The sequence below is a fragment of the Sorex fumeus genome, unplaced genomic scaffold (assembly GCF_029834395.1).
Source record: "Sorex fumeus unplaced genomic scaffold, SorFum_2.1 ptg000014l, whole genome shotgun sequence".
In the NCBI taxonomy this organism is placed as follows: Eukaryota; Metazoa; Chordata; class Mammalia; order Eulipotyphla; family Soricidae; genus Sorex; species Sorex fumeus.
In genome coordinates, this window is record NW_026606071.1 from 18,628,939 (window position 1) to 18,641,072 (window position 12,134).

At 40.3% G+C, this 12,134-nt stretch overlaps 1 protein-coding gene across 1 annotated transcript in view; it reads left to right on the forward strand.

The window, feature by feature from the left end:
• The window catches only part of LOC130021016 (aldehyde oxidase 2-like), an 87,754-nt gene extending 83,298 nt beyond the window's left edge, over nucleotides 1-4,456 (forward strand). The window contains exons 35-36 of the mRNA XM_056111763.1: nucleotides 2,940-3,014; nucleotides 4,415-4,456. Coding sequence (XP_055967738.1) covers nucleotides 2,940-2,993 — 54 coding nt within the window. The 3' untranslated portion in view covers nucleotides 2,994-3,014; nucleotides 4,415-4,456. The remainder of the gene's footprint in view (nucleotides 1-2,939; nucleotides 3,015-4,414) is intronic.
• Nucleotides 4,457-12,134: the final 7,678 nt, after the last annotated feature.

Sequence of the window (12,134 nt, forward strand, 5' to 3'; positions counted from 1 at the left end):
AAGATTAATGCATTCAAAAAGAACATGAGCTTCTGCAGAGGGGAGAGAGCTGAGAGTATACTTCTCAGGTTGGGGTGCAGGCAAATCTCCAAGATGGAGAATATACATCATTTGCCTTTGCAATGTTGATTTCATAGCTTTTTCTACCAAACTTCCCCACATGAAGAATTTTCTATCTAGATAACAGTCTGTTACTAGAAAGTTGTGAATGGGAAGAGCTTTGAATTTTTGGTGGTCCACCTTCATGTTCTTATTATAGCCTTTGTTCGTCTGGAGCTTGATCTCTCCAGAGGGGTATCCAGCCTTTTCTGGGCCAGTGCAGGGACCAGTTAGAGTCTTATTAGACCTCAGTTCCTGTTCCTGTGTATGCAGTGGATCTTGCCTTAACACATTTTTGCTACTTCATTTATTTATTATTTATTTCGGGTTTGGGGCCACACCCAGCAATGTGCAGGAATTACTTTTGGCAGTGCTTGGGGGACCATGTGGGATGCTGGGGATTAAACTCAGGTCATCCACATGCAAGGAAAGTGTCCTACCTGTTGTACTATCTCTCTGTCCCTTTTTGGAGCTATTTTAGGGCTGATGACAGAGTAACATTTTTGAATCATGCCTTGGTTTTGTTGCTTCCTGAGAACTCATTGCCAGGGTTCTACGTGCATACTTCATATGGATGCTGATGGTTTATTACAGTGAAGGTGTACAGATTAACATCCACAGAAAGAAAAGATATTGAGTTGAGTCCAGGAGAAAGCAGGCAAAGGCTTCCAATTGTCTTCTAGAAGAAACACACTGACAGCTTTTTATTTCCCAAGAAGCATGTGTGGGAAGACTCATGAAAGTATTGACAGCCCTGGAAGAACACCTGAGTCTTGTATCTAGGATTCTTATTCGATAGGTCATGAAGGCATAGAGTGCCTGCATAGCTGACTCTAGTTAGTGCACAGTCTTTCCAGAGAGTATCAAATGTTACCACGTGGTTCAAAACCCAGGTAAACAGAGACACTCTTATCAGGCAAGATATTTCAAGGACTTTGATGTTATAGCCCAGAAGCTAGTCAAAGGTTAAACATTTCTTTGGAATGTGCAGCCAGCATTAGAACAACAAAGGCTTTTTGAGTTAATCCTTTACTGCACAGTGGTGGCAATGAATAATACTGGGTTGATGGTAATTACCACTGACAGGTCTTGGGACCAATAAGAATGGGCCCAGAGAGAGAGCTCAGAAACTAGAAGTTAACTAAAAGCAGAATCAGTTTTGACAACCATAGTGAATATGTAGCCTTGTAAAGCTATCAAGAACCATACAGGGAGAAAGCAAAGGGGATAAGAAGGGAGAAGATGGCACCAAGCAAGAGAAGTTAAAGGGAAGGAGACCACCAAAGTGAATGAAGAGCAGCTTAAGTCTCAATACTGGGTGGGATCTTTGAGTTATTTCATTAAGTAAAAGTAAAGTAAAGGCCCTCCCGTTGATCATCGATTTGCTCGAGCGGGCCCAGTAACGTCTCCATTGGAGACTTTGTTGTTACTGTGTCTGGCATATCGAATACTCTCGGTAGCTTGCCGGTCTCTCAGAGAGGGGCGAAGGAATCGAACTCAGGTCAGCCATGTTGGCTGCGTGCAAGGCAGACGCCCTACCCGCTGTGCTATCGCTCCAGGAGATAGGGAATCAGTGAGTCTCAAGAAGGCCTGAGTAGCTAGAGAATGTGTGTAGATCTAAATCCCAAAGCAGATGGGTGCCCCAGGAATCCAGGTCTGGTGAAAATAAGACTCAGGTCTTCGAAGACTAAAACTTCCCATCACCTTTAACAAAAATGTTGACCTGAATTTACTTCAGACTACACTGAGGAGCATTGTTCAGTGTCCAGAACAGTCCAGGGTGAAACAAGATAATTCTAAATAAGATAGCCCAGCAAGGGGCTCGAGAGATAATATAGCAAGTAGGGCACTTGCCTTGAACATTGCCAACCCTGGTTTGATCCCCAGTATCACGTATGATGCTCCAAGCACCACCAATATTAATTCCTGAGTGCAGAGCCAGGTATAATCCCTGAGCATCTCCAGGTGTAGCCCCAAACAAACAAAGACAGCTGAGCAACAGAAGCCAATATAAAGAGAATAAGGAAAATCCCTTGGAGAAGAGCAAATCAACCCTCCATTTACATTTCAAAATAAATAGCCAACAGTAAGACTAGAAATAAGCCAGCCTGGGCTTCAATAGTTTTGTTTGCTTCTCTTTTTGTGGGTTTACTTAATCTTCTTTTTGTAAATAAGTATTGGGAGAAAAGCCTTTTGTACACTTTAATGCTTTCCATTATTTAATAGGGCCTTCTGTTTTGGTTTTCATTTTTAATGCTGTGTAACGACAAGTAGCACATCCAAGAAGACGTAACAACAGTGAAGGGAAAACTCTGGCTCCTCTTTTGCAAGGGACAGGGAAGAGAATATGTTCTGCTCTCTGGGCCAAAACTAAGAGTGACAACTCCTAGCAGAGAAGTCGATGTGAATCATGAGGCAAAAGGATGAAGCAAGTGAATTCTGGGAAAGTTTAGTCCAGGATTTGAGGAGCAGAGATACTGGTCTACATGAATTATTTGGCTCAAGTTGTACACAGGATTATTGCCAGATCAGTCTTACTACCTACTTTCCACATTCTATCCTTTTCTCAAATTGTCAGAGGATACATAATTCTTTGGGACTCACATCTGGAAAGCCAAGTGCCCTCATAGCAACATTACATGTAGCAGAGGACACAATACCAATCCATCGTCTTTTCAGGACTGTCATTTGAAAGGAACACAACCCAATTTCTCAAGAAAATCTTCCTCTTCAATTTTCAATCAGAACAAAATGTCCAAATATACATTCAGTATAATTTTCCTGGTGATATACTATGATAGTATTATAATATTATGTATTCAATTTTCTTTCTTTCTTAGATTCCAAGAGATGATCCTAAAACATTTAAGCCTTGGTCTATCCCTATAGCATAACACCGCTATATCTCAAAAAAGGTAAGATAAATAAACTGAAAATTACTCAAAAAGAAAAATAAATTTGCAGTATAGTGACTTTTAGAATGTATTCTATGATACCTTAGAATTATATAAGTTTGTGAATCAAGATTCATTTTTAAATTTTATCCAACATTTTAATGCTTTGACATAAACATGAATGGCTTTAGAAGTTGACAGAGGTCAGAGTTTGATACAACAGTTTTTTTCTTTAACTTTAAAATAAAGATGAAATATTTTAGAAATTAAGTCAAAATATATTTGATTAAATACTTACATCAAATATTAACCTCAGATTCATTAAATGGTTTAAGAAATATTCATAGATTGTCACTGTCACTGTCCTCCCGTTGTTCATCGATTTGCTTGAGCGGGCCCAGTAACGTCTCCATTGGAGACTTTTTGTTGTTACTGTGTTTGGCATATCGAACGCATCATGAGTAGCTTGCCAGGCTCTGCCGTGCGGGCGAGATACTCTCGGTAGCTTGCCGGGCTCTCCGAGAGGGGCAGAGGAATCGAACTCGGGTTGGCCATGTTGGCTACATGCAAGGCAAACGCCCTACCGCTGTGCTATTGCTCCAGCCCTATTCAGAGATTAAACGGTTTAAATATTGGGGGGACTGGAGAGACAGTACAGGAAGGTAGGGCATTTGCTTTGCAAGAGACCTACCTGGGTTCCATCCCCAGAATCCCATATGGTCCCTTGAGCCAAGACTTTACATTATTGTAAAGTAATTCATGTCTAAACTACATTGAGTCTAACTGATATATGTTGCCTGATATTTAAATTTTTTACATCCTATAAAATAACACAATTGTTCTTATAAATTTTCTTTTTAAACAAGCATTAAGTTTGGAACTTATTAAATTATACCACATTTAAAAATCATATGTTTTCTTCATAATGTAAATTTCTGCTAAGATGTGTGAAAATTACCAATTATTCAGTGTATTTTGTTGTTATTTGGGGAAGTCACACCTGGCAGCGCTCAGTATATCTGACTCCGTGCTTGTGGGTCACTCCCAGTAATGCTCAGGTAGCCATGCAATGCTGAGGATCCACCCCATGCCTCTGCTTGCATAGCATGCACTCAGCCCATTGAGCCAGCTCTCTGCCCCAAAATCTTTTTAAAACATGGCAAGATTTTATTTTGTAAATGTAGCATGGAGTCCATGGGAAAATAATGAACTCCCTAAATGACTTATTCATATCCCTAAAGCTTACCAAGTCAGGGGAGAAAAAAAATCATCAATCCAATTTTTTAGTTATCTATTCTTATTCACAAAAATTGAGCAATCAGAAGTCCTGGGATGTAACTCTCTCTGAGTTTGATCTCAGGTACACACACATGAAATTCATTTGGATGTTATTCTGTAATTTCTCTTTTTCTTTTTTCCAGGGTGTTCCAGTTTTTCACTTGTGAAAAGGTAGCTCATTAACCTGTAACTGGACCCCAAACTTATATCCCTATACTGTTGTGAAAAAAAAATGACTAAATCTGGAAACATTTAAATTTGATTACATGAAAACATGAATTTACAAATTATATAGGTAGACTTTCCAGCCTAGAAACTGCCAGATCAATACTCAGTATCCACAATAAGCGAATTTAATGCTAACTTGTTAAGATAACAGACAAATGTTGCTACAAAAATAACTTTTTCATTTCTCTGATCACCTACCTAATGGGATTGATAAAATGGATTACAGTCCTAGAATGAGAGACAGTTGTCAGTAGGTAAATAATGTTATTCCTTTTCCCAGTGATGGTGATATTGATCTTGTATTTGAATCTCAGAAATATTCAGTTGCCCATCTGTTGAAGTAAGTAAAGTAAGTAAAGGCCCTCCCGTTGATCATTGATTTGCTCGAGCGGGCCCAGTAACGTCTCCATTGGAGACTTTGTTGTTACTGTGTCTGGCATATCGAATACTCTCGGTAGCTTGCCGGGCTCTCCGAGAGGGGCGGAGGAATCGAACTCGGGTCGGCCATGTTGGCTGCGTGCAAGGCAAACGCCCTACCCGCTGTGCTGAAGTGAACAATAGAATTCTACATGATAATTAACCCTGTTGTACTTTGAAACGTGCAACATTTGTGGGGCAAGAGTGGTAGTACAGGGGTTATAGCACTTGCCTTGTATTCAGCTGACCCCAGTTTAATCCTCAGCACTGTATATGGTCCCTTGAGTACTACCAGTAGTGATAACTAAGCACAGAATCAGGAATAAGTCCAGACACACACACGCACACAATACAGAACACACTAAATGTCAGTAATTTGAGTTTTACAGGTCTTCAGAAAAGTCAGCAGATAAATGAGGCCTATTTTTGCCCAAAAAATCAAAAACTGACCCACCCTATCCGAATTCACAGAAAGGGACTTACTGAGCTGCCAACTACAGTGGCCCCTGAAATAAAGGAAAAAGGGGAGGCCAAGCAAGGGTGTTTGGTGACTGAGAGAGGAAAAGCTGAGGCATGTAGTTGGCATGGATTAAGGCTAAAAGCACTGCAGCAGAGCCATAAGATCAGTGGGCCTGGGATGATGACAGCAGTTTGGACCATTGGCTAATTTGTTTGATTCTGGTAGGCCCAGGAGTCCAAGAAAGAAAGAGGGGTAGGAGTGCAGAGAAAGGAGACAGGTGCAGAAGGAAGATGGGTAAGGCAAAAGCTATGCAAGACATGGAAGCTGAGAAGCTGGAGTGCCTAGTAAAATAATAGAAAATAGGTTTTGGTTTTTTTGTTGTTTTAATTTTGGCTCTTGGAAATAAAGCCCTGAATTGTGTCATCTAACTAATGTAGATGTGAAAATTTGTTTTCATCTTTTGTATTTCAGTGATGGCAAATATAACCTGCACTGCATAATCTAGTCTATTGGGACTAAAGCTATGTTATAATCATTTGGTTTCCATGTATCACAGTTGAGAACTATAAAGCAGTTAAAATAAAAGGGCCTGAAGATATTATTTGCCTGAATTTAAGCAATGAAATCTGAATGACAATGGATATCAATAAAATGCTTTCTTTGCAAAACACACGTTTGATCTGTGGTATATAGAAAAACAAGACAAGAGAATGCAAGGCACCAACGAGGGGTACCCACATTACCCTGTTCCTATAATATAGAACTGAGAAGAATAAGGAAGAAAAAAATTAGTGGGAGGTAAGAAGATGCAAACAGAATATAACAGGGGCGGGGACCAGGGTCCCCAGATATATTGGCAGCATAGGGCTATGGTATGTCTATATATCTAAACTATAGAACCAACAAAACTGAAAGCATGAGATCCAAACTACAACCGCCAAACTTTAAAATGTGCCTGTTAAGAAGGCAGACTAGAGAATGGGAGGAAAAATCAGAGACTTTGGTGGAGTGAAGTTGACACTGGTGATGAGACTGGTGTAGGAACACTATATGACTGAAACTCAACTATAAATAACTTTGTAAATCATTATGCCTTAATAAAATTTTTAAAAGATAGAAAAAACATGCATTGCAAGTTATATGCATTTCAAGTCAGTTCTTTGAGCTCAGTAAGCATTTTTAAACAGTGAAACTTACTGAATGTTTTGAACAAGCAGTATATTCACATGGTTAAAAGATGAGGCAGAGAGACAATACAACAGGTAAGGCTCTTGCTTTGCATTTGACCAATTCATATTCTATCTCCAGTACCACATATGGTCCACTGGACATTTTTTTAATTAATTTTATTGAATCACCGTGAGAAAGTTATAAGCATTCATGTTTGGGTTACAATCACACAATGACCAAACAACCATCCCTCCACCAGTGCACATTCCCCACCACAAATATCCCTTTCCCACCCTCCCTCTGCCTCCATGGCAGATATGATTCCCCATAATCTCTCTCTACTTTTGGGAATTATGGTTTGCAATACAGACCCTGAGAGGTTATCATGTTTGGTCCTTTATCTACTTTCTTCACACATCTCCCATCCCAACCAACTCCTCCAGACATCTTTTTCTTAGTGATCCCTTCTCTATTCCAGCTGCCTTCTCCCTTTTGCTCATGAGGCAGGCTTCCAGGAATAGAGCAATCTATCTGTCCCATGTATCTACTGTTCTTAGGTGTCAGCCTCATGTTATGTTGTTTTATACTCCACAAAAGAGTGCAGTCCTTCTATGTCTGTCCCTCTCTTTCTGACTCATTTCACTTAGCATGATACTCTATATGTCTATTCATTTATAAGCAAAGTTCATGACTTCACCTCTCCTGACAGCTGCACGATATTCCGTTGTGTAAATGTATCAAAGTTTCTTTAACCAGTCATCTGTTCTAGGACACTTGAGTTGTTTCCAGATTTTGGCTATTGTGAACAGTGCTGCAATGAACATATAGGTACAGATATCATTTTTACTGTGCTTTTTTTATCCTCGGGATATATTCCAAGAACTGGTATTGTGGGGTCATATGGAAGTTAATTTCTACTTTTTGAAGGATTGTCCATATTATTTTCCAGAGAGGCTGGACTAGTGGGCATTCCCACCAACAGGTCCAAAGAACATTTCAAGAAGTGATTGTTAAGCACAAAGAGTAAGCTTTGAGCACAGCAGATGGGCCCCCAAACCAAAAAATAAATGAATATTCAAAGATATGTAATGAAAAAATAATCTTCTTACCCTCATCATCCATTCAATTTTCACACAAGTACAGATCAAAACATTTTTATTACTGGGTTATACTTGTTTTGTACTTTTGGAATAGCTGCTCCCTGAGTGATCAAGATTAGAGCTATTCTCAGCTGGTCCCACATTTGGAAGGAACACAGAGGTCAAAGTTTGGGGCATTAAGAGGCAGTCTTAAGAAACTGAACAAACTCCTGCCCCTCCATCTGGTCAGCCTGCTGAATGAAGTTCTATTCCCCTTCTGTCTAGATAACCTCACCCCTCTCCCACTGTCAGTGGCACCCTATAATAATGAGGAGCTCATCTTGGCTCTATGCATCCCTCCATTTCTTCTCCCTGAGTCTTGGGTGCATATGACACATTAGATGTTCTGCCTTCAATCCCTGGGTCCTCTGAGTGGGATTTCTCTTATGTCAAGAGAAAACCTGCCCTCAGTTCCATCCCTGAATCAGTGGCAATTACTGAACTGTCTTGCAGAGAAAAATCACTGTATTCCTGTCCTCCCGTTGTTCATTGATTTGCTGAGCCAGCCCAGTAACATTGTGAGACTTGTTACTGTGTATCGCATATCGAATAAGTCACAGATAGCTTGCCAGGTTTTGCCCTGCGGGCGAGATACTCACTGTAGCTTGCCGGGCTCTCCAAGAGGGGCGGAGGAATCGAACTCAGGTGGGCCATGTTGGCTGCGTGCAAGGCAAACACCCTACCTGCTGTGCTATTGCTACAGCCCACAGAGGAAAAATAGAAAAATGATATGCTTTCCAGGGCTCAGTAGCAGAATATGTGCTTCATGTGGGAGGCCCTGTGTCCAGTTCCTGGCACCAACACAAGATAAGCTTTTCAATTCAAAAGGTGATCCTAAAAAAATAGGCAGAAGGGGTTGGGCCAGTGGAGCCAGTTCCAGAAGGTTCTAAGACTTTGCCACCCACACTGGTTTTCTCTGGCTCCCAGGCTACTGGCTTTGGGTAGACTCTTCATTGGTGAAAGCATCCCTGCCCTCCATGTGTAGTAACCATGTTGTTCTACTGTGTTCTACTCCCTTCTCTGAAAGATGCAATCTGACGTGTCCCCACAATGGCATACTGAAGAATGAAATGTCTGATTCATGTGGTCAAAGAATGTCAGAAAAATTCCAGCATTCTGAAATGTTTTGGTCATCGCAATGATCTTGATCACAAAATTCTTGAGGAGTCATAGAGAAGAGGACCAAGAACAGAGAGCATAGCAACACAATGACAAAGACATCAAGATTCTCCAGAGGAATCTGAAAAATACATTTTCCCTGGATGCCTTGTCAGAGGCACCTAAAAACTTATGTTTCATAGCCAAAATAATCCTATTTTAGGTCAGGAAGATAGGTCAAAGGGCTGACCATAGGCTTTACATCTAGGGGTTCCAATTATGTTCCCAGCCCCACAAGCTCTGCTGAACACCACTGGGAGCTACCCCAAAACACTGTCCAGTAGTTGCCCTTAAGCAAATCCAGTTGTGGCCTACAATAAATAATAATAATAATAATAATAATAATAATAATAATCCTATCTCCAGTAGTTTCAGAATCATTTGAATGGAAAATAACTCATAAAAACAAATCAAGCCAGGGAAAAACATATTAAGTCTGGCATTTGAATATTTACTGAGCAGAGTCTTTAGAATTTTATTTCTACTACATGCATGATTTATAATCATTTCTTCTTTATTCCTCAACAAATTAACATTTGAATAACTTATCTCTCTTAAAAGAATAATTGACTTTCAGTAGGGGAGGGAGAGGGATAAAGCTCTATGGCCTTAAGGCCTTGCCTAGTCTGCATGAGGTCTCAAGCTTGAGCCCAGAACTTTCCACATGCATCAAGCAATGTTCCCAGTGGCATTATCATATATGACCTCAGTGCCTCATCAGAGTGTGTGCAAGACCCACAACAGAAGTGTGGATAGATACCACAATCAGCACACTTGGTGGTGGTGCTAGTCTTAACAGCAACAACAGCAACAACAACAACAACAATAACAATAACAACACAACAAAAAGGGGGTGAAAGGAATTAAAAAATGATTCACTTTTTGGAAAAGTCGCAGTATTTGGAGACAAAAAATAAAGGCATTTCCCTGTTTCACTACACAACTGGAGAGGTTGATATTAGGATTTCTACGTTCAAAATAAGATTGTTTCTCCCAGCACGCACCATGCTCCCTGAATTTCACATTTAGGTAATATCACCACCAATCTGACTGGTCTAGCCCCAAACTCATCTGCATGTAGCTGCCAGGATAATCTTTCTTAACAGCTATGACCACCCGCCGTACTGAGTAAGAGAGAACCTTTCAGCAGTTCAGCTTCTTCCACAGAGAACTTTAGCTTCATTTGTGTAGGAGTCACCTATCTGTGATCTTTCTTTGAGGAATCTGCCTATCCTTCACCCGACGTGTTCCAGGAAGGCCACTGGGAAAGGCACTGGATAAGCAGGGTCAAAGTCTCTCTCTAAAGAATTAGACTCTTGAGTTAGTGACCCAAGTTCAAGAGACAATGAGGCACAGGCAGAGAGCATTGCTAGAGAGAATAGTCGCTATTAAGAACAAAGAAGCAGATTGCCTAGAAGGTGGAGATGTGGAGTAAGTTCAGAAGCTCTGCTCTGGGATTCCCCCAAGAAGCACATTTCTACATATTCATGTCTGCCTCTTCAGCTCTTCTCCCTACTCCATGAGCCGCTTAGTGTCATAACAGTTATATTAGTTTTCTAGAGTAGACATAACTAAATGACCACAGACTGGGTGAATTGAATATTTATTCTTGGTGTTCTAGAAATTCAACTTCAAATGTACTGGAGGATCATGGGTTCTAGGAAAGAAGCCTCCTTTGCCTCTTTGCGTGGCTTCTGATAGTCCTTGTCATTTTTTCACTGGTAGCTATAATGTAGGAAAAGTCCAACCAGAACTAAAGCCATTAACCCTGCCCTGCAGGTTAGGTTCTTGCCTTGGTCAAAGGAACGAATTCAAGGGTAAGTGAGAAAAATAAAGTATAGAACATCATAAAATCAAACATATACACTCAAGAATCCAAGAGTTGGCATAACCTAAAGTGAGTATTATATTTCACTACATAATTATCTCAGATTTGGAGGGAGGGTAAAGCCACACCCAGCTGTGCTCATAAACTACTCCTGGATGCTTCTGGGTCACTCTCGGTGGTGCTTGGAGGAATATACGGAATATACATGGTGCTGGGAATTATATCAGGAGTGGTCATCTTACCTTCTATACTATCTCTCTGATTCTGCCCTAGATTTTTATCTCAAAATTTTTGTTAAAAAGCAGGGTACTGGGGGGCTGGAGTGATAGTACAGCAAGTAGGGTGTTTGCCTTGCATTCAGCCGACCCGGGTTCAATTCCCAGCATCCCATATGGTCCCCCAAGCACCGCCAGGAGTAATTCCTGAGTGCATGAGCAAGGAGTAACCCCTATGTATTGCCGAGTGTGACCCAAAAAGAAAAAAAAGCAGGTACTACCAATGTGAAGCTATTTTCCCCCTATTTTTTCATGTACATTAGAAAATAGTGGAGCCTGGTAGTCACACCCACCAACTGCCTCTAGCTCAATATAAGCTCATAAATTGGTCATAATCCAGAGACTCACAAATAAATCTCAGAAGATGATACAGAAATGCCTCAGACCTCAAAGTCACAATCTAGTTAAAAATTTAACTTCAAATATATCTCCTTATTTAAAATTTTAGAATTCCTGAAGCAACATCTCATACTCTATACCACTGATGTGCCTGTAGTAGCTACATTGGATAGGATGCAAGATAGAAAGCAACCAAACTCAATTAAAAAAAATTAGCATATAAGTCTCAACCTGCAACAACATGTGAGCAATCTCTTATACAAGAGCTTAATGGCTCCAAGTGAGATAGACAATCTTCACATGCTTTATTCTAAGGACATTTTTTTTGTTCATTTTTAGAGAATTATTCATAACAAGGGATACAAAATAAATTATTTAGGGCCCACTATTGGGGCAGGTTTGGGTGGTGGTTGAGAAAATTAGAAATAATGGTGGTGGGAAGGTATAATGGTGTGGGATTGGTATTGAAATATTAAATGTACAGAAGAACGAAAGCAATCAGTGCTTGCATGGATGTGGGGGAAAAAGGGATGCTCTTTCACTGTCGGTGGGAATGCCGACTGGTCCAGCCTTTCTGGTAAACAATATGGACATTCCTTAAAAAAAAAAAAAGTAGAAATTGAGCTTTCATATGAACCCACAATACCACTTCTGGGAATATATCCTGAAGGTGCAAAAAAGCATAGTAGAAATGACATCTGTACCTATATGTTCATTGCAGCACTGTTCACAATAGCCAAAATCTGGAAACACCCTGAGTGTCTGAGAACAGACGACTGGTTAAAGAAACTTTGGTACATCTACACAATGGAATACTATGCAGCTGTTAGGAAAGATGAAGTCATGAGA